Source organism: Ranitomeya imitator, chromosome 6 (genome assembly GCF_032444005.1).
Source record: "Ranitomeya imitator isolate aRanImi1 chromosome 6, aRanImi1.pri, whole genome shotgun sequence".
In the NCBI taxonomy this organism is placed as follows: domain Eukaryota; kingdom Metazoa; phylum Chordata; class Amphibia; order Anura; family Dendrobatidae; genus Ranitomeya; species Ranitomeya imitator.
The window spans coordinates 248,116,182-248,140,100 of NC_091287.1; the positions used below are offsets into that span (position 1 = coordinate 248,116,182).

General features: G+C 43.9%; 1 protein-coding gene across 1 annotated transcript in view; it reads right to left on the reverse strand.

Annotated features, from left to right (window-relative positions):
• CTNNAL1 (catenin alpha like 1) overlaps window positions 1-23,919 on the reverse strand; it is a 412,273-nt gene that overhangs the window by 174,193 nt on the left and 214,161 nt on the right. The window contains exon 3 of the mRNA XM_069730576.1: window positions 16,525-16,712. Coding sequence (XP_069586677.1) covers window positions 16,525-16,712 — 188 coding nt within the window. The remainder of the gene's footprint in view (window positions 1-16,524; window positions 16,713-23,919) is intronic.

Consider the following 23,919-nt stretch of genomic DNA (forward strand, 5'->3'; position numbering starts at 1 on the left):
GTATTCTTGTGTGGATCAACTTGCTGCAAGAGTACAGAGCATCCAGGACTATGTTGTCCAGACTTCAGCTTTAGAGCCCAGAATTCCTACTCCTGATTTGTTTTTTGGGGACAGATCCAAGTTTTTGAACTTTAAAAATAACTGCAAATTGTTTTTTGCTTTGAAACCCCGTTCTTCTGGTGATCCCATTCAGCAGGTGAAAATCATCATATCCTTGCTGCATGGTGATCCTCAAGACTGGGCTTTTTCTCTTGAAACAGGGGATCCGGCATTATTGAATGTAGATGCATTTTTTCAAGCGCTCGGATTATTGTATGACGAACCTAATTCTGTGGATCATGCAGAAAAAACCCTGTTGGCCTTGTGTCAAGGTCAGGAAGCGGCAGAGTTATACTGCCAGAAATTTAGAAAATGGTCTGTGCTCACTAAATGGAATGAAGAGGCTCTGGCTGCTATTTTCAGAAAAGGTCTTTCTGAAACCCTTAAAGATGTTATGGTGGGCTTTCCTACGCCTGCCGGTTTGAGCGAATCTATGTCTCTAGCCATTCAGATTGATCGGCGTCTGCGCGAGCGCAAAGCTGTGCACCATATGGCAGTATCCTCTGAGCATAGTCCTGAACCTATGCAATGTGATAGGATTTTGACTAGAACAAAACGGCAGGAATTCAGACGTCAGAATAGGCTGTGTTTTTACTGTGGTGATTCGGCTCATGTTATCTCTGACTGCCCTAAGCGTACTAAGAGAGTCGCTAGGTCTGTTACCATTAGTACTATACAGCCTAAATTTATCTTATCTGTGACCCCGATTTGCTCATTGTCGTCATTTTCTGTCATGGCATTTGTGGATTCAGGCGCTGCCCTGAACTTAATGGACTTAGAATTCACCAGGTGCTGTGGTTTTTCCTTGCAGCCTTTGCAGAGCCCTATTCCTTTGAGGGGCATTGATGCTACACCCTTGGCCAAGGATAAACCTCAGTACTGGACACAGATGACTATGTACATGGCTCCTGCACATCAGGAAGATTGCCGTTTTCTGGTGTTGCATAACCTGCATGATGTTGTTGTGCTGGGATTTCCATGGTTACAGGAACATAATCCGGTGCTGGATTGGAAAAATATGTCGGTGACTAGTTGGGGTTGTCAAAGGGTACATAGTGACGTTCCTTTGATGTCAATTTCCTCTTCCCCTCTTCTGAGGTCCCTGAGTTTTTGTCGGATTTCCAGGATGTATTTGATGAGCCCAAGTCCAGTTCCCTTCCTCCACATAGGGACTGTGATTGTGCTATTAACTTGATTCCTGGTTGTAAGTTCCCTAAGGGCCGACTTTTCAATCTGTCTGTGCCAGAGCATGCCGCCATGCGGAGCTATGTTAAGGAATCTTTGGAGAAAGGGCATATTCGGCCCTCTTCGTCACCATTGGGAGCGGGTTTCTTTTTTGTTGCTAAGAAGGATTGCTCCTTGAGACCCTGTATTGATTACCGTCTTCTTAATAAGACCACCGTTAAATTCCAATACCCCTTGCCTCTGCTTACTGAATTGTTTGCTCAGATTAAGGGGGCTAGTTGGTTTACGAAGATTGACCTCCGAGGGGCATATAATCTTGTTCGTATTAAACAGGGTGACGAATGGAAAACTGCATTTAATACGCCCGAAGGCCATTTTGAATACCTTGTGATGCCATTTGGGCTCTCTAATGCTCCATCTGTGTTCCAGTCTTTCATGCATAATATTTTCCGCAATTATCTTGATAAATTAATGGTCGTATATTTGGATGATATTTTGATTTTTTCCGATGATTGGGAGTCTCATGTGAAGCAGGTCAGGATGGTGTTCCAGATCCTTCGTGATAATGCTTTATTTGTGAAGGGGTCTAAGTGCCTATTCGGAGTTCAGAAGGTCTCTTTTTTGGGTTTTATTTTTTCTCCCTCGTCTATAGAAATGGATCCTGTTAAGGTTCAAGCTATTCATGACTGGATCCAACCCACATCTGTGAAGGGACTTCAAAAATTTTGGGGCTTTGCTAATTTCTATCGCCGTTTCATTGCCAACTGTTCCAGTGTGGTTAAGCCCCTTACTGATTTGACGAAGAAAGGCGCTGATGTGACGAATTGGTCCTCTGAGGCTGTTGAGGCCTTTCAGGAGCTTAAACGCCGATTTACTTCTGTCCCTGTGTTGTGTCAACCGGATGTTTCTCTTCCTTTTCAGGTTGAGGTCGACGCTTCTGAGATTGGGGCAGGGGCCGTTTTGTCTCAGAGGGAGTCTGATGGTTCTTTGATGAAACCGTGTGCTTTTTTTTTCCAAAAAGTTTTCGCCTGCGGAACGCAATTATGATGTCGGCAATCGGGAGTTGTTGGCTATGAAGTGGGAGTTTGAGGAGTGGCGACATTGGCTTGAGGGAGCTAAACACCGTGTTGTGGTCCTGACCGATTATAAGAATCTGATTTACCTCGAGTCGGCCAAGCGGCTGAATCCTAGACAGGCTCGATGGTCCCTGTTTTTCTCCCGTTTTGATTTTGTGGTCTCGTATCTTCCGGGATCTAAGAATGTTAAGGCTGATGCCCTCTCTAGGAGTTTTTCGCCTGATTCTCCTGGAGCCGGTTGGCATTCTTAAGGAGGGGGTGATTCTTTCTGCTATCTCCCCTGATTTGCGGCGGGTGCTTCAGGAATTTCAGGCTGATAGGCCTGACCGCTGTCCAGTGGGGAAGCTGTTTGTTCCTGATAGATGGACAAGTAAGGTAATTTCTGAGGTTCAGTGTTCAGTGTTGGCTGGTCATCCTGGGATTTTTGGTACCAGAGATTTGGTTGCTAGGTCCTTTTGGTGGCCTTCCTTGTCTTGCGATGTGCGTGCTTTTGTGCAGTCCTGTGGGACTTGCGCCCGGGCCAAGCCTTGCTGTTCCCGCGCTAGTGGGTTGCTTTTGCCTTTGTCGGTCCCTGAGAGGCCCTGGACGCATATTTCCATGGATTTTATTTCGGATCTTCCTGTTTCCCAGAAGATGTCTGTTATCTGGGTTGTTTGTGACCGGTTCTCTAAAATGGTCCATCTGGTACCTTTGCCTAAGTTGCCTTCCTCCTCAGATCTGGTTCCATTATTTTTTCAGCATGTGGTTCGTTTGCATGGCATTCCGGAGAATATTGTGTCTGATAGAGGTTCTCAGTTTGTCTCTAGATATTGGCGGGCCTTTTGTGCTAGGATGGGCATTGATTTGTCTTTTTCTTCGGCGTTTCATCCTCAGACTAATGGCCAAACTGAGCGAACTAATCAGACCTTGGAGACCTATTTGAGATGCTTTGTGTCTGCTGATCTGGATGATTGGGTGTCTTTCTTGCCGTTGGCCGAGTTTGCCCTTAATAATCTGGCTAGTTCGGCTTCTTTGGTTTCACCTGTCTTTTGTAATTTTGGTTTTCATCCTCGTTTTTCTTCTGGGCAGGTTGAGCCTTCTGATTGTCCTGGTGTTAATTCTGTGGTGGACAGGCTGCAGCAGATTTGGACTCATGTGGTGGACAATTTGACATTGTCTCAGGAAAGGGCTCAACGTTTTGCTAACCGCCGTCGGCGTGTTGGTCCCCGGCTTCGTGTGGGGGATTTGGTTTGGTTGTCTTCTCGTCATGTTCTTATGAAGGTTTCTTCTCCTAAGTTTAAGCCTCGGTTTATTGGTCCTTATAACATTTCTGAAATTATTAATCCGGTGTCTTTTCGTTTGGCTCTTCCTGCCTCTTTTGCCATTCATGATGTTTTTCATAGATCTTTGTTGCGGAGATATGTGGTGCCCGTTGTTCCCTCGGTTGACCCTCCTGCCCCGGTGTTGGTTGAGGGAGAGTTGGAATATGAGGTTGAGAAGATTTTGGATTCTCGTTTTTCGAGGCGGAGGCTTCAGTATCTTGTCAAGTGGAAGGGTTATGGCCAGGAGGATAATTCTTGGGTTGTTGCCTCCGATGTCCATGCTACCGATTTGGTTCGTGCTTTTCACTTGGCTCGTCCTGATCGGCCTGGGGGCTCTGGTGAGGGTTCGGTGACCCCTCCTTAAGGGGGGGTTACTGTTGTGAATTCCGCTCTTGGGCTCCCTCCGGTGGTTGTAAGTGGCACTTTTGTGAGTTCTGCTCTTGGGCTCCCTCTTGTGGTTTCTAGTGGTATGGCTGCTCCTTGGAGTTAGTGGTCATCAGCTGCCTCCACTTATCGTCCGCTATTTAAGTCTGGCTCTTTCTTCAGCCTGTGCCACTTGTCAATGTTTCCTGGCTGGATTCACATCTCTGCTTGGATTCTCCTGGTTTCCTGACCAGTTCTGCAAAGATAAGTTCTGGCTTTGCTCATTTCAGTCCACATGTTGTGGACTTATTGTTCTGTGCATTCTATATTTGTCCAGCTTGTCAGTATGGATTTTTTCTGTTAGCTGGAAGCTCTGGGAAGCAGATTTACCCTCCACACCTTTAGTCAGGTGTGGAGATTTTGTAAACTCTGTGTGGATTGTTTTGTAGTTTTTATACTGACCGCACAGTATCCTTTCCTGTCCTATCTATCAAGCTAGACTGGCCTCCTATGCTAAAATATGATTTCATTTCTGCGTATGTTATTTTCCCCTCCTCTCACCGTCAATATTTGTGGGGGGCTATCTTTCCTTTGGGGATTTTCTCTGAGGCAAGATAGGTTTCCTGTTTCCATCTTTAGGGGAAGTTAGATCTTAGGCTGTGCCGAGGGGTCTAGGGAGCGTCGGGTACCCCCCACGGCTATTTTTAGTTACGCTGCTAGGTTCAGGGTTTGCGGTCAGTACAGATACCACCTCATTCAGAGCTTGTCTCATGTTGTTTCTAAACCACCAGATCATAACAGGGAAGACTGTCAATCACTGAACAAGACCTCCCACTTGACTCCTATGCATACAAACTCCCAAGATTTCAATGAATAAAATACAAGGATTTCTGAAACTTTTGCTACAACATGTTTAATCACTCTGATCTGCTCATCCTGATCTATAACATCCTGCCTGCGGATAAAATACAATCATCAACATGACAGCTTCCCTTTAAGAACTATCGATCATTCCATAAAACATATAACGTCACTGGTTGATGTTGAAGTAGTGATTAATCTCTTACAGTGTCACAAATTATAGCAGCGTTTCAATGTTTTCTGGAGTCACTAGAAATCTAGCACAAGCATAAATGCAGCTTCTGAATCAATAGAATCCTGTAATAAAGTGGTATCCAATCTGCAGGAACAAAGTTCCTGTGATCATCCCCTCGTATATCCAACAGCTGAAATCAATAGTCCAGCTGGGTAATGTTCGTGTATTAGAAGGGGTATCCCTGCGTTCAGCTCTCAATGAAACAGCAAGTGGCTCTAGGCTGCCGTAACTGGGTTATAGTAAAGAAAATTACAGATGAAAGATTTTCATCAGAACAATCCGAGAATATACATGATTTGCGCGTTGTCCTGAATTAAGTTCAGTTTACAAGAAGTGAGAGGCAGCACTAAATGACTACCAAGACCAAGCAGCAATTTGTTTGCTTGACCTGCTACAGTTAACCGCATTTTTTTGTTCATTAAAAATATGTACGGTAGTTTCAATGAAAGGAAACTTCGTTTCCAGAGACCTAGCAATAAGAAAGTGCATAATGCGTGCGGTAAAGGACGTGGAAGTACCAATGATGGTGCACACAGACGCCGAGGACGTGGAGCTGGTGAAACTATGCAAGGTGGTGCAGCCCAAGAAACACTCCCATACATGACACATAGCTTCCAGTCCCACTTTGCAGGGAGGCACAGTACACCACTTCTCAAGCCACACCAGTACAAACAAGTGGTTGGTTGGAGAGCAAATAATGCTTCCAGCTTGTTTGCCAGCACCACTCTGTATGCCACACAGTCCTGTCTCACCAGCCAACAGTCTGGATCACTTAATCCTCGCTCTGATCCCTCACTACCACCACCATAGTGAGTCCCAGGAAACCAGTGATCCCACACAAGGACACTCAGCTCTTTACAACATAATTTCTTGATTGTGATCTCTCACCCTGCATGTTCCAAGAGGGACAGGAGGAGATGCTGTGTAGTGATGCACAAAACTTAGAGCAACCACAGTCAAAAGAATATTACTGTGCGGAACGGCAAACTTTGCCTAAGGAGGTACAGTGGGGGAAATAAGTATTTGATACCTTGCTGATTTTGTAAATTTGCCACTGAGAAAGACATGAACAGTCTAGAATTTTAAGGGTAGGTTAATTTTAACATTGAGAGATAGAACAAAAATTAAATCCAGAAAATCACATTGTATAAATTGTATAAATGTATTTGCATTTTGCAGTGAGAAAGAAGTATTTGATCCCCCACCAACCATCAAGAATTCTGGCTCCTACAGTCCAGTTAGACGCTCCTAATCAACTTGTTACCTGCATTAAAGGCAGCCGTCTTAGGCTGCCGTCAAACTATCAGTATTTTGTCAGTATTTTACATCAGTATTTGTAAGCCAAAACCAGGAGTGGGTGATAAATGCAGAAGTGGTGTATATGTTTCTATTATACTTTCCCCTCTAATTGTTCCACTCCTGGTTTTGGCTTACAAATACTGAGGTAAAATACTGACCAAATACTGCTAGTGTGACGGCAGCCTTACAAAGTCACCTTTATAAAAGACTCCTTTCCACAGAATCAATTAAATCTGTCAGGCTCTAACCCCTACAACATGGGCAAGACCAAAGAGCTTTATAAGGATGTCAGGGACAAGATCATACACCTGCACAAAGCAGGAACGGGCTACAAAACCATAAGTAAGATACTGGGTGAGAAGGAGACAACTGTTGGTGCAATAGTAAGAAAATGGAAGAAATACAAAATAACTGTCAAATCGACATCGATCTGGGGCACCATGCAAAATCTCAAAAATCATATAAACTTCCCCTAAAAATTCACTTTTATTGTTAAAAACAGGCAAACTCAAACCACCTAAAGTGACAAACAGGAAACGATCAAGTGCTCAAAAACAAAAATCCCAAAACCTAATGGGGATATCTAGTCCACCCTATTGAAGGCACCTATATCGCCCCTACCTGGCTGCGGAGGTAGACGCCCTAGGGGGAAACGTATTGGCGCCCCCGCTCAACGATGGCTGACCGTAGAGGCCCTGATACACCCTGCAGCCACTAATGAGAGCCTCTACCCGCAAGCTAGAGGGTCCCCTGTCACTAGACAGTAAAATACCTATACTAGGGAAGACTTAGGTTCCCAAATAAATTTAAAAACATTGAATTAACACATGGCGGCACAAAACTTAAGGATAGTGGGTGAAAACCACTTTTGCGGTGGAAAAAATATTACTTGGATGCAGATACTCTCCCTGTTTATACCACAAATAGCCAATACTTGGCCCTTATATTTTGAGTTTGCCCACTAATGTCTACCGCATGCATATAGAGAATACCGCCTTCACTTGATGAAACACATATGCCAACAATTCAAAGCAGCATAGATTGCTGTATAAAAGCATATAATGTGAAAAGTGTCAGTACTCATCCCTTAATGCATTCGCAGTCGTTCACCGTCCGCCATCAAAAACTAGCGCCTCGACGCGTTTCGCCAATTAAGGCTCATCAGGAGGCCTGATCCCTTGATAACCAGTGTCATTACATCAGATGGTTAGGTTTTGGGATTTTTGTTTTTGAGCACTTGTTCGCTTCTTGTTTGTCACTTTAGGTGGTTTGAGTTTACCTGTTTTTAACAATAAAAGTGAATTTTTAGGGGAAGTTTATATGATTTTTGTTTTGGTATCCTCTGATTTATATTTCTTTAATATATGACCATGCAAAATCTCACCTCATGGGGTATCCTTGATCATGAGAAAGGTGAGAGATCAGCCTAAAACTACACCAGGGGAATTTGCTAATGATCTCAAGGCAGCTGGGACCACAGTCACCAAGAAATCCACTGGTAACACACTACCCCGTAAAGGTTTAACCCCTTTCTGCTATTAGACGCACACCCCAGTGCACACATCCCGCAGCCGCCGATCTTTGAGAAGTGACTCAGTTCACTGATCAGAGCTAGGGCTTGCTGTTTTAGACTTTTCATTTTTTTCTCCCCATTAGCTTTTTTTATTTTAGCTTTCTCTTTTCAGACAAGTTTGCACTAATCGCTATCCCCCTCCCCCCCACATATATACAGTTATAAAAAAAGTACACACAAAGCACCATATTCACACAAAAAATGTCCCATGCGTCACGTTCCTCCCAATGGCGCTATACAATGGAGCAGGCATATTCCTTCCTAGCCTCCGACACTGGTAGCGAGAGAGAGGATCCCACATTTCTTTATTTTTCGGATTCCTCATCCTCTTCCTCCTCGGGTCCTGCGGTACCACCACGCAGACATCCCAGGACAGAAGATGAGGCAGCGCCAACTCCTGAAGATGAACCATTGCACCCGTCTTCGGACCCCGTATGGACCTCACCCCCCGAAAATTATGAGCCAATGATTCCTGATTTTGTGGCAGAATCAGGAATCAAGTTAGACACCACCACCAGTCTCACAGAAATAGACTTTTTCAAAGAATTTTTCTGTGATGATTTAATTACCTCATGGTGGAGCAAACCAATTTATATGCTCGTAAATTTTTGGAGCAAAACCCCGATTCATCATATTATAACTGGTCTCCTGTAGACGCAGTTGAAATGATGCAGTTTTGGGGCCTGGTCCTTCATATGGGGCTCCTGAAGAAGCCAGAAATTTGGCAATATTGGAGTGTTGATATTTTATACAACACTCCAGTGTTTCGAATGGTCATGGTCCGGACGCATTTTGACGCCATCCACAAATTCCTGCATTATAACGATAATGCACAGTGTCCCGCACAAGATGACCCCAACTTTGACCGTCTGTTCAAAGTTTGGCCTGTCATCGAACACTTCAACAAAAAGTTTGGTGAATTGTACATGCCCAAAAGGGATGTCCTTCTCTTGACCACCATACACGGTGATGGCAGTGCCCTCAGCACTGTACGCGGTACCTCTACAAAGGTCAGCAAACCGTACTGTGTACTGGGGTACAAAAAAAACATGGAGGGGGGCGTTGACCTCTCTGATCAACTCCTCCAACCGTACAGTGCTTTGAGAAAGGCCAAGGTGTGGTACAAAAAGCATATTTCATACATATTTCTCTGTTTTAAAGTTTGAAAATTGCTACATTTTCAAAATGTTCGCCAAATTTCCGTTTTTTTACACAAAACCCTCTCTGACCTTTCCCGGCGCCTGCGCACTGCAGTACTTTGCTCTGCCCTCAACAGGGCAGTCAAAGTGCGCCTGCGCCAGAGCGTGAAGACAAGAAGAGGACGTCATCATAAGAAGATGGGAGGCGCTGGACCGCACTGTGACACCCATCTGACCGGACTGCAGCGCGAACACCCTCTGGGTGATTATAATCTAACCTCTTTTTCTCATCTTTCAGGATACATCGGGGGCTTATCTACAGCAGTCCAGAATGCTGTATATAAGCCCCTGATGCCGGTGGGCTTAGCTCACCTTCGATTTTGTGGGTGACAGGTTCCCTTTAACTCAACTCGCCGTGTTTGGAAAAAGAGACATGCTGCCTATGACCCAAAGAACACCGCCCCCACTGTCAAGCATGGAGGTGGAAACATTCTGTTTTGGGGGTGTTTCTCTGCTAATGGCACAGGACTACTTCACTGCATCAATGGGAGAATGGATGGAGCCATGTACCGTAAAATCCTGCATGGCAACCTCCTTCCCTCTTCCAGCAAGACAATAACCCAAAACATACAGCCAAGGCAACAAAGGAATGGCTCAAAAAGAAGCACCTTAAGGTCATGGCATGGCCTAGCCAGTCTCCAGACCTTAATCCCATATAAAACTTTTGGAGGGAGTTGAAGTTCCGAGTTGCCAAGCGACAGATTCAAAATCTTAATGGTTTAGAGATGATCTGCAAAGAGGAGTGGATCAAAATTCCTCCTGACATGTGCGCAAACCTCATCATTAACTACAAAAAACATCTGACTGCTGTGCTTGTCAACAAGGGTTTTGCCACCAAGTATTAAGTCTTGTTTGCCAGAGGGATCAAATACTTATTTCCCACTGGAAAATGCAAATACATTTATATAATTTATACAATGTGATTTTCTGGATTTTATTTTTGATATTCTATCACTCAATGTTAAAATTAACCTACTCATAAAATTATAGACTGTTCATGTCTTTGTCAGTGGGCAAACTTACAAAATCAGCAAGGGATCAAATACTTATTTCCCCCACTTTCAGATGATGATGAGACACAGTTGCTGATAAGTCAGGATGTTGTTAAGTAATCGAGTCATGAGAACCCATGTGCGGCAGTGGAAGACAAGGTGGTGCATGACTAAGTCACAAAACCGACCTGGGAAACGGGCATGCAGAGTGTGGCTAACAGCGCTGAATGGAAGGGATCGCCAGCACCAAAATAGGGAGTGACAGCGGTGTGAACAGAATGAGAAGGCGGGCCACTGTTCCGCAGAAAACAGACACTCGTGAATTTCTTCATCACAGAGTTAGGTGTTCCACAGTATGGGACTTTTTTTTTTTTTTTTTTTTTAAACAGATTACTGAGAAAAAAAACAAAAGATAATTTGCAGCCTGTGCCATGTCAAGATCAGCAGGGGCCTGACCACTAAAAGCCTAACCACCACCAGAATGATCAGGCACAAGTCATCTAAGCAACCGAATCAGAGGGCCAAACACCTGGTTCCATGATTGGTGTCAGCAGGTTACACCACTGCCTCTTCCCCTGTGCTAGGTGCTTTCCAATCCCCTGTCCATGAAACTGGCACGAATGCCTCCCATCTTGCACATTCCGAGGCACTTCCAAAAACTTTTCACAGCACAGCGTTCAGCTGTCCCTACCTCAGGCCATGGAACGGAAGATTCAAATTGCCTATACCTGTTAATTGCCACAGGTGAGTTTTAATGAGAATCACATGCTTGAAACAAAGTGGTTTACCTACAATTTTGGAAAGTGACAATAATTTTTTCAAGCACATTTTGCGGGTTTTGTGTGAAATTTTGTCTAATTTACCTTTGTTCCACTGTTTTTTTTTGTGTTGTTATAATACACACAATTTTCTGTAACAATTTCAAGGGTGCCAACACTTTCTGCCATGACTAGGGTTGAACGAAACAGATCGGCACTTCGTGAAACCCGACCCGATCCCACCGTATTTTTCGCTTTGTAAGACGCTCCGGATTATAAGACGCACCCCAAATTTTGAGGAGAAAAATAGGAAAAAACTTTTTTTAATAAAAAAAATCCATGCGTCTTATTACTTACCAGGGGTTGTGGCTGTGGAGGATCAGGGTCCAAGGGTCGTTGCTGGAGGCAGGAGTCGAGCATTGCTGCAGGCTGGGATAAGGGGGTCTGCAGGGGGCTCCTGTGCTGCAGGGGGGCTCCTGTGCTGCAGGGCTGTCTCCGATGCTGCGGGGGGCTCTGGTGACATTTTGTGAAAGGCCAGAGCCCCCGGCAGTTCGTCCATGCGTTCCTGTATGACTGACTCTGGGAAAATGGCCGCCGGAATCTCGAGAGATGAGATCTCAGCGCTGAAATCTCATCTCCCGAGATTCCGGCGGCCATTTTCCCGGAATTAGTCATGGTGGAACGCATGGACGAACCGCCGGGGGCTCTGGTCTCTCAAAAAATGTCGCCAGAGCCCCCCGCAGCACCGGAGCCTCCAGCATCACCCGGGGCAGCAGCGGACAACCCCGGCAGACACCCCTTTGACACCCCCTTATCCCAGCCTGTAATGGTAAGCGGTATATCCGCTTTGTTAGACGCACCCACATTTCCCCCCCAAATTTGGGGGAAATAAAGTGCGTCTTACAAAGCGGAAATATATCTATATATATAATTGCCTAAGGGTTTTACCGTCTGTCTGTCTTGGAAATCCTGGCTCTCTGATTGGTCGAGGCCGCTAGGCCTCGACCAATCAGAGACCGGCACAGCATCGACGTAGAAATCCTGCGTCTCTGATTGGTCGAGGCCGCCAGGCCTCGACCAATCAGCAACGAGCACAGCGACGATGATGTCATAAAGGACGTAGATATCCCGCGTCTCTGATTGGTCGAGGCCGCCAGGCCTCGACCAATCAGCAACGGGCACAGCGACGATGATGTCATAATGGTTGCCATGGCAACGATGATGTCAAAGGTTGCCTCGACCAATCAGCGACGGGCACAGTCTGCCGCGAATTCTGGAATCATCATTGTTCATATACTACGGGGACATGCATATTCTAGAATACCCGATGCGTTAGAATCGGGCCACAATCTAGTATGTATATATGTATATATATATATATATATATATATATATATATATATATATGTGTGTGTGTGTATATATATGTATATATATATATATATATATATATATATATATATATATATATATATATATATATATATATATATATATATATATATATATATATATATACATATACATATATATATATATACATATACATATACACAGGGGGCGCATCACGGCGAATGAAGGTAACTACAGGTCATTGACCTACAGTACCTTCATTCGCTGGGGTTTACAGCCACGAGCAGTGCTGCATTAGCAGAGCTCCTGGCTGTAAAATATTTTAACCCCTTCAGATGGATTTACAACGTGGGACGTTACAGATCTACGGAAGGTATGTATATTGTTGGTTTATTATTTTTTATTTGTTACAGAGCGAGGGTCTTCAGCGAGTAGATTGAGCGTACAATAAAATATTACAACAAACGGTGTGTTTATTTCATTAAAATACTTTTTAATATTGTGTATGTGTTTTTTTAACTCTTTCATACAATTGGATTAATAATGGATAGGTGTCATAATTGACGCCTCTCCATTATTAATCCGGCTTAATGTCACCTTACAATAGCAAGGTGGCATTAACCCTTCATTACCCCATATCCCACCGCTACACAGGCATGGGAAGAGAGTGGCCAAGTGCCAGAATAGGCGCATCTTACAGATGTGCCTTTTCTGGGGTGGCTGGGGGCAGGTGTTCTTAGCCGGGGGGGGGGGGGGGGGCAATAACCATGGACCCTCTCCAGGCTATTAATATCTGCCCTCAGTCACTGGCTTTACTAATCTGGCAGAGAAAATTGCGCGGGAGCCCACACCAATTTTTTCCGCGATTTAACCCTTAAATTTAATAGCTAGAACGCCGAAATTTTGCATATACACACTACTAACATTAGTAGTGTGGATTATGCAAAAAAAAAAAGGGGGATATGACATGGTTTACTGTATGTAAACCATGTCTCATATCATGTCGGGTTTTGGCAGGAGAAATGAAAAGCTGGTAATTGAATTACCGGCTTTTCTGCTATATCACCCTGAAGGAAATATAAAAAAAACAAAAAAAAAACAAACAATAGACTTACATTGGGTTTCGAGTTTCGGCCGATCCCCGACCCCGACTTTTCAATAGGATCGGCTGATTTCACTCGACCCGACTTTTGAGAAAGTCGGGTTTCGTGAAACCCGACTCGACCCTGAAAAACTAAAAGTTGCTCAACCCTAGCCATGACTATATAATAAAGAATTTAATGCCAGGTTTCTCCATCTTATACTGATGTTCTATTTTCAGATCTCCAAAGTGGATATTGGACAGTAACAGTAGAAGTACTTTTTCTTTTATAAAACCAGTTGAATAATCATGTTATAAAGCTATGACAGGCATAACATTTCTAGGACATTCACCACTTGAGGCCACTTTCCAAATAACTGAATGGGTGGTTTCTGATTTTACCACTCATATTAAGTGCCAAATGTAACGGTGAATCGCTATTATTTCAGGATGTAGCATAATAAAAGTATACATTTTACTCTATACACTGGAGTAATGACTTTAAATATGGCTCTGATGTTGCTCAAATATTTCTCATAATGAAACATTATAATTTATAAATCTAACATGGAAGCCAGGCCATCAATCTACTATATAAAGCTGAATGTGTGTGTGTTGTGTGTGTGTTTGTGTTTGTGTGTGTGTATGTGTGTGTGTGTGTGTGTGTGTGTGTGTGTATGTGTGTGTGTATGTGTGTGTGTGTGTATGTGTGTGTGTATGTCCGGGATTGGCATCTGCACCGTCGCAGCTACAGCCACAAAATTTTGCACAGTCAACACATCTGGACCCCGAGAGCGTCATAGGCTACGTTGTGAGGTGAAATTTTAACCCCGCGCTTTCCAATTCACCAAACAATTTTGCCCCTATCTACATAATGGGGAAAAAAGTGAAAGGAAAAGTGTTGGAAGCGTCGCAGCTACAGCAACAAAATTTTGCACAGTCACACGTCTGGACCCTGAGAGCGTCATAGGCTACGTTGTGAGGTGAAATTTTAACCCCGCGCTTTCCAATTCACCAAACAATTTTGCCCCTATCTACATAATGGGGAAAAAAGTGAAAGGAATAGTGTTGGAGGCGTCGCAGCTACAGAAACAAAATTTTGCACAGTCACACGTCTGGACCCTGAGAGCGTCATAGGCTATGTTGTGAGGTGAAATTTTAACCCCGCGCTTTCCAATTCACCAAACTATTTTTCCCCTATCTACATAATGGGGAAAAATGAAAGGAAAAGTGTTGGAGGCAAATTGACAGCTGCCAGATGTGAACAAGGGGGACTTAAAGAATGAGAGCGATGGCGCCAAAGAGTATATACCGTACAGTTGCTAAGGTGGGACCCCGACATGAGATACTCACCACATACGGGGATATGAACACACACACAAAATGCGCCACACACTACCACGTGCTTGACCACATATACCACCCTCAGCACACATTTCACCACACATACACCAACCTCGCCACATAAAAGTCGAAACACAAAAGTCGCCGCTCAAAACTCGCCACGCGCAAAACTCGCCACATGCAAAAAATAGACTCACGCAAAACTCGCCACAAGTGCAAAACTCACCTCATGGAAAACTCGCCACACGCAAAACTTGCACATGCGGAAAAATTGCCACATGCACAAAATTTGCAACACATGCAAAAGTTGCCTCACACAAAACTTGCACATACTCAAAAGGCACCAGACATAAAACTCACCATGCGCAAAACTCGCCATGCGCAAAACTTGCTTCACACAACTTGCTACACTAACCTGTCACATGCAACTCGACACACAAAAAGTTGCTACACGCATGTTGCCACACAAAACTCAACACACACAACTTGACAAACGAAACTCGCCCTAAAACACACACAAGTCTGGTATTAGCCTTCAAAAATAAAAATCTGATTAATAAGCAGACAAACTACAAGAGCAACAAATGTACCATATAGGAAATACGGCAGCTGTCAGTCACATGACCTGTCAATTATGTGTATGTGTGAGCTAATATATACTGCCAGGGGGAGGGCTTCCTGTTGGCTGGGGATTTATCAGGCTGCCAATTTATCTTACAAATACTGAGGTAAAAATACTGAGCAAATAACGTGTTAACGAGGTCTAATACAGGAGATCACACAGGTATATACTATATACAGGAGAGATGACACACAGGTATATACTATATAAAGGAGGAGATGACATACAGGTACATACTATATACAGGAGGAGATGACATACAGGTATATACTATATACAGGAGGAGATGACACACAGGTATATACTATATACAGGAGCAGATTACCTACAGGTATATACTATATACAGAAGGAGATGACATACAGGTATATGCTATATATAGAAGATGACATACAGGTATATACTATATACAAGAGGAGATGACACACAGATATATACTATATACAGGGGAGATGACACAGGTATATACTATATACAGGAGAAGATGACATACAGGTATATACTATATATAGAAGGAGATGACATACAGGTATATACTATATATAGGAGGAGATGACATACAGGTACATACTATATATAAGAGGAGATGACATACAGGTACATACTATATATAGGAGGAGATGACATACAGGTATATACTATATACAGGGGAGATGACACACAGCAGGTATATACTATATACAGGGGAGATGACATACAGGTATATACTATATACAGGAGATGACATACAGGTGTATACTATATATAAGGGAGATGACATACATGTATATACTGAGGTGAAAATGAGAGGTGTGAGGTGAAAATGAAAAGGTGTGAGTGCAAAATGAGAGGAGTGAGGGAAAATAGTGTAGTGATCGGAAAATGACAGATGTGAGGTCGAAATGACAAGTGTTAGGCGGGAATGAGAGGAGTGAGGGAGAAAATGAGAGGTGTGAGGGAGAAAATGAGAGATGTGAGGGGGAAAATGAGAGGCGTAATGGGAAAATAAGAGAAGTGACGTGCTATAACTAACCACAGATATTTACTATGCCCAGGCAACGCCGGGCTCTTCAGCTAGTCTGAAATATAATTGCATGATTGCTTGTTTACACAGAAAAAATGTAATCTGATGTCATTGATAACGCTGCACAAACACATCTTTCTTCTGCAAATGGATTGTGCCTACAAAAAGAAACTTAAGTACCTTGTTTCGGGAAGTGATAATTTGTTTAACGACGATCCTGTCTGCCAACACCAGCACCTTCGTAACTGAAGAAAGCAGAAGTCTAGCAGCTTTTACCACACCAGTCTTATCTGTGAAAATCGGTACTTGCCCATTAGGGTCAAGATGTTCCCCAATGTTCATATCTGTCAATTGTGCTATAGTTTCCCCTAAAAAAAACAAAACAAAAAACACATTTATGATTTTATAATTGCAAATTCAATTTCTATTCGATCACATGCACAGTTGGGAATGAAAATACCTGTATATAACTGTATAAAGGCATCTGCAATAATCCTTGTAATTGTGCCGTTTATTAGATGTATTTCTTCACTACATATAGTGCAGTCTGTGATTGGTACTGTTATAATGGTTCTAATCAAAGCCCCCATACACTTTAGACAGATGTCAACCGAACGATGGAAGGCCGATCGCTGGGATAGCAGCTATCTTGGCTGTCTCTCCCATACACGGCAGCGCTCGCTCTACCGAGCGCTCCTGTGCTACCTCTTAGGGTATGTGCACACGTTGTGTGTTTGCTGCCAACATTTCTGCTGCAAATCCTGAAGTGTTGACAGGAAAAACAAAGCATAAAATATGTGCTGTTTGCTGTGTTTTTTCCCCCGTTCATTAAAATAGGTGAAAAACACTGCAAAATGCTACAAGAAAACACATGCTGTAGATTTGAACGTGGTTAAAATCTGTAAGGCAAAAATAAGAGATCAGAAATCTCAGTCACTGTGCTGGCACTACCAATCAGTTTTTGTGACAAATGTGAATGAAAAAAAAAAACACCCCAAAAATCAGCAAAAACGTACGGTAACTGGTGAGCATACCCTTAGAGAGCAAAATGATCAGCAGTTAAAGTAGAATGTGCCAGATCATCTGTCGGGGACCACATACACATTACACTATCGGGGTTTCAACCAATGTTGGTCTCATGTTAATGTGTGCCTTTACACTAATATACCGTATTTCACCCAAATTGTTAAGTTATAGCAGACACATCTTCATTCCCTGTGTCGTAGCGGAGGCTGAATCATCATATGAGACCACAATTGGGAAAAAGCATCCCCTTTTGCTTAGAAGCATACGGCACACCCATAGGATAGTCCACAATTGTCCGTATTGGGAATAACCCTAGCAATGTGCATCATTTTGAAAAAAAAAAAAAAGAAGTAAATTTCACAAAGCAAACGACCCATTTCAGTGGCAACATCTCCTCTATAGACGGTAAATCCTATGTATAGATACTGTATATAGATAAGCATATTTCTTGCAGGGCTATTTCTCCTCGTACATTACTATGCGGTCTGCTATTTTTTTGTAATAACACGGAGTTTCCTGTTTCTGCAGAGTAAAGTGAAAGGATCTCTCTCTGGGAAGCTTCAGTCTATTAGTTTCCAGCAGAGTTGTGTGTATTAGACGCTTCTTTTTAACTCACACACAGCAGCGTGAAAAATTGCAGTTCGACATCCCAGAGCCGTCAGAGCGTACACACATTTCCTTCTGTACGGCCGTACGCCATAAAAAGGCAATAAGTACATTCACATTTGCTGCACTTTGATTTTCCCAGTTTTATTTGTTGTATTTCTTTCTTTCCATGATTAAAGAGTAACTATCTGCAGCATGAATATTTTATAAAATATTCAACATTTTCATGAACGTTAACCCCTTCCCGACCTTTGACGCCACCTAGGCGTCATGAAAGTCGGTGCCAATCCGACCCATGACGCCTATGCGGCGTCATGGAAAGATCGCGTCCCTGCAGACCGGGTGAAAGGGTTAACTCCCATTTCACCCGATCTGCATGGACAGGGGGAGTGGTAGTTTAGCCCAGGGGGGGTGGCTTCACCCCCTCGTGGCTACGATCGCTCTGATTGGCTGTTGAAAGTGAAACTGCCAATCAGAGCGATTTGTAATATTTCACCCATTATAACGGGTGAAATATTACAATCCAGCCATGGCCGATGCTGAAATATCATCGGCCATGGCTGGAAATACTAGTGTGCCCCCACCCCACCCCTCCGATCGCCCCCCCACCCCCCCGATCTGGCCGGTACACTGCTCCGGCTCCCCTCCGTCCAGTGCTCCGCTCCCCCCCGTGCTCGTGTCCGCTCCCCCCGTGCTCCAATCACCCCCCCGTGCTCCAATCACCCCCCCTGCACTCCGATCCACCCCCCCGTGCTCCGTTCCAGCCCCCCGTGCTCCATTCCAGCCCCCCGTGCTCCGTTCCACGCCCCCCGCGCTCTGTTCCACCCCTCCCGCGCTCCGATTCCCCCCCCCCGTGCTCCGATCCCCCCCCCCCCCCCCGTGGTCCCCCCCCACCCTATCATACTTACCGATCCAGCCGTGGTCCCGTCCGTCTTCTCCCGGGCGCCGCCATCTTCCAAAATGGCGGGCGCATGCGCAGTGCGCCCGCCGAATCTGCCGGCCGGCAGATTCGTTCCAAAGTGCATTTTGATCACTGAGATATAATCTATCTCAGTGATCAAAATAAAAAAAATAATAAATGACCCCCCCCCCCTTTGTCACCCCCATAGGTAGGGACAATAAAAAAATAAAGAAATTTTTTTTTTTCCACTAATGTTAGAATAGGGTTAGGGGTAGGGGTAGGGTTAGGGTTAGGGGTAGGGTTAGGGGTAGGGTTAGGGGTAGGGTTAGGGGTAGGGTTAGGGGTAGGGCTAGGGTTAGGGTTAGGGGTAGGGTTAGGGGTAGGGTTAGGGCTAGGGTTAGGGTTAGGAATGTGCACACGTATTCTGGTCCTCTGCGGATTTTTCCGCTGCGGATTTGATAAATCCGCAGTGCTAAACCGCTGCGGATTTATGGCGGATTTACCGCGTTTTTTTCTGCGCATTTCACTGCGGTTTTACAATTGCGATTTTCTATTGGAGCAGTTGTAAAACCGCTGCGGAATCCGCACAAAGAAGTGACATGCTGCGGAATGTAAACCGCTGCGTTTCCGTGCAGTTTTTCCGCAGCATGTGTACAGCGATTTTTGTTTCCCATAGGTTTACATTGAACTGTACACTCATGGGAAACTGCTGCGGATCCGCAGCGTTTTCCGCAGCGTGTGCACATACCTTTAGAATTAGGCTATGTGCACACGGTGCTGATTTGGCTGCGGATTCGCAGCAGTGTTCCATCAGGTTTACAGTACCATGTAAACATATGAAAAACCAAATCCGCTGTGCCCATGGTGCGGAAAATACCGCGCGGGAACGCTGCGTTGTATTTTCCGCAGCATGTCAATTCTTTGTGCGGATTCCGCAGCGTTTTACACCTGTTCCTCAATAGGAATCCGCAGGTGAAATCCGCACAAAAAACACTGGAAATCCGCGGAAAATCCGCAGGTAAAACACAGTGCCTTTTACCCGCAGATTTTTCAAAAATGGTGCGGAAATATCTCACACGAATCCGCAACGTGGGCACATAGCCTTAGGGTTAGGGTTGGAATTAGGGTTGTGGTTAGGGTTAGGGGTGTGTTGGGGTTAGTGTTGTGGTTAGGGGTGTGTTGGGGTTAGGGTTGTGATTAGGATTATGGCTACAGTTGGGATTAGGGTTAGGGGTGTGTTGGGGTTAGTGTTGGAGTTAGAATTGAGGGGTTACCACTGTTTAGGCACATCAGGGGTCTCCAAACGCAACATGGCGCCACCATTGATTCCAGCCAATCTCGTATTCAAAAAGTCAAATGGTGCTCCCTCACTTCCGAGCCCTGACGTGTGCCCAAACAGTGGTTTACCCCCACATATGGGGTACCAGCATACTCAGGACAAACTGCGCAACAATTACTGGGGTCCAATTTCTCCTGTTACCCTTGTGAATCTAAAAAAAATGCTTGCTAAAACAATTTTTGAGGAAAGAAAAATGATTTTTTATTTTCACGGCTCTGCGTTGTAAACGTCTGTGAAGCACTTGGGGGTTCAAAGTGCTCACCACATATCTAGATAAGTTCCTTGGGGGGTCTAGTTTCTAAAATGGGGTCACTTGTGGGGGGTTTCTACTGTTTAGGCACACCAGGGGCTCTGCAAACGCAACGTGACACCCGCAGACCATTCCATCAAAGTCTGCATTTCAAAAGTCACTACTTCCCTTCTGAGCCCCGACGTGTGCCCAAACAGTGGTTTACCCCCACATATGGGGTATCAGCGTACTCAGGAGAAACTGGACAACAACTTTTGGGGTCCAATTTCTCCTGTAACCCTTGGGAAAATAAAAAATTCTGGGCTAAATAATTATTTTTGAGGAAAGAAAACGTATTTATTATTTTCACGGCTCTGCATTATAAACTTCTATGAAGCACTTGGGGGTTCAAAGTGCTCACCACACATCTAGATAAGTTCCTTTCAGGGTCTAGTTTCCAAAATGGGGTCACTTGTGGGGGGTTTCTACTGTTTAGGCACATCAGGGGCTCTGCAAACGCAACGTGACGCCCGCAGAGCATTCCATCAAAGTCTGCATTTCAAAACGTCACTACTTCAATTCCAAGCCCCGGCATGTGCCCAAACAGTAGTTTACCCCCACATATGGGGTATCACCGTACTCAGGAGAAACTGGACAACAAATATTGGGGTCAAATTTCTCCTGTTACCCTTGGGAAAATAAAAAATTGCAGGCTAAAAGATCATTTTTGAGAAAATAATTTTTTTTTTATTTTCATGGCTCTGCGTTATAAACTTCTGTGAAGCACTTGGGGGTTCAAAGTCCTCACCACACATCTAGATTAGTTCCTTTGGGGGTCTAGTTTCTAAAATGGTGTCATTTCTGGGGGATCTCCAATGTTTAGGCACACAGGGGCTCTCCAAACGTGACATGGTGTCCGCTAATGATTGGAGCTAATTTTCCATTTAAAAAGCCAAATGGCGTGCCATCCCTTCCGAGCCCTGCCGTGCGCCCAAACAGTGGTTTACCCCCACATATGGGGTATCAGCGTACTCAGGACAAACTGGACAACAATATTTGGGGTCCAATTTCTCCTATTATCCTTGGCAAAATAGGAAATTCCAGGCTAAAAAATCATTTTTGAGGAAAGAAAAATTATTTTTTATTTTCATGGCTCTGCGTTATAAACTTCTGTGAAGCACCTGGGGGTTTAAAGTGCTCAATATGCATCTAGATAAGTTCCTTGGGGGGTCTAGTTTCCAAAATGGGGTCACTTGTGCGGGAGCTCCAATGTTTAGGCACACAGGGGCTCTCCAAACGCGACATGGTGTCCGCTAACAATTGGAGCTAATTTTCCATTCAAAAAGTCAAATGGCGCGCCTTCTCTTCCGAGCCCTGCCGAGTGCCCAAACAGTGGTTTACCCCCACATATGAGGTATCGGCGTACTCGGGAGAAATTGCCCAACAAATTTTATGATCCATTTTATCCTACTGCCCATGTGAAAATGAAAAAATTGAGGCGAAAAGAATTTTTTTGTGAAAAATTACTTTTTCATTTTTACAGATCAATTTGTGAAGCACCTGAGGGTTTAAAGTGCTCACTAGGCATCTAAATTAGTTCCTTGGGGGGTCTAGTTTCCAAAATGGGGTCACTTGTGGGGGAGCGCCAATGTTTAGGCACACAGGAGCTATCCAAACGCGACATGGTGTCCGCTAACGATGGAAATAATTTTTCATTCAAAAAGTCAAATGGCGCTCCTTCCCTTCCGAGCCTTACCATGTGCCCAAACAGTGGTTTACCTCCACATGTGAGGTATTGGTGTACTCAGGAGAAATTGCCCAACACATTTTATCCTGTTGCCCATGTGAAAATGAAAAAATTGAGGCTAAAAGAATTTTTTTGTGAAAAAAAAGTACTTTTTCATTTTTACGGATCAATTTGTGAAGCACCTGGGGGTTCAAAGTGCTCACTATGCATCTAGATAAGTTCCTTGGGGCGTCTAGTTTCCAAAATGGGGTCACTTGTGGGGGAGCTCCAATTTTTAGGCACACGGGGGCTCTCCAAACGTGACATGGTGTCCGCTAAAGAGTGGAGCCAATTTTTGATTCAAAAAGTCAAATGGCGCTCCTTCCCTTCCAAGCCCTGCCGTGCGCCAAAACAGTGGTTTACCCCCACATATGAGGTATCAGCGTACTCAGGACAAATTGGACAACAACTTTCGTGGTTCAGTTTCTCCTTTTACCATTGGGAAAATAAAAAAATTGTTGCTAAAAGATAATTTTTGTGACTAAAAAGTTAAATGTTCATTTTTTCCTTCCATGTTGCTTCTGCTGCTGTGAAGCACCTGAAGGGTTAATAAACTTCTTGAATGTGGTTTTGAGTACCTTGAGGGGTGCAGTTTTTAGAATGGTGTCACTTTTGGGTATTTTCAGCCATATAGACCCCTCAAACTGACTTCAAATGTGAGGTGGTCCCTAAAAAAAATGGTTTTGTAAATTTTGTTGTAAAAATGACAAATCGCTGGTCGAATTTTAACCCTTATAACTTCCTAACAAAAAAAAATTTTGTTTCCAAAATTGTGCTGATGTAAAGTAAACATGTGGGAAATGTTATTTATTAACTATTTTGTGTCACATATCTCTCTGGTTTAACAGAATAAAAATTCAAAATGTGAAAATTGCGAAATTTTCAAAATTTTCGCCAAATTTCCGTGTTTATCACAAATAAATGCAGAATTTATTGACCTAAATTTACCACTAACATGAAGCCCAATATGTCACGAAAAAACAATCTCAGAACCGCTAGGATCCGTTGAAGCGTTCCTGAGTTATTACCTCATAAAGGGACACTGGTCAGAATTGCAAAAAACGGCAAGGTCTTTAAGGTCAAAATAGGCTGGGTCTTGAAGGGGTTAACCTAAAATACTCATCCAGCATCAACCTGTGCTCCCTGATAGGCAGGGAGGATTATAGAGGTCGGGGGTTTAATTCATTCTGTCATCTACACATCTTCAGTCAAGGTCCACATCCCCTGAAGGAAACTGGATGACTTGCATCTATGTCATTATCATGCAGCCTGAAAGGGACTACAGAAGTCCAAACAATGGGAGAAATCCATTTTCTTATTTTTGTTTTTACATGAAAAAAGTGCATTTCTAGTAGCATAGACTTAGGCTATGTGCACACAATGCGGATTACTGCGGATTCGCGTTTTTTTTCCGCGCAGAAACGCTGCAGATCCGCGAAGTGATTTACAGTACAATGTCAATCAATAGAAAAAAAAAATGTTGTGCTAATGGTGTGGAAAACTCCACACAGAAAACGCAGCGGATTGAAAGAAGGAGCATGTCACTTCTTTTGTGCAGATCTGCAGTGTTTCTGCACACTTCTGTTATAGAAATCCACAGGGGTATAAAACGCATGAAATCCGCAGTAAATCCGCACAAAAAAAAAGCATCAAATCCGCACCTGCGTTTTCTGAGGGAGATGCAGATT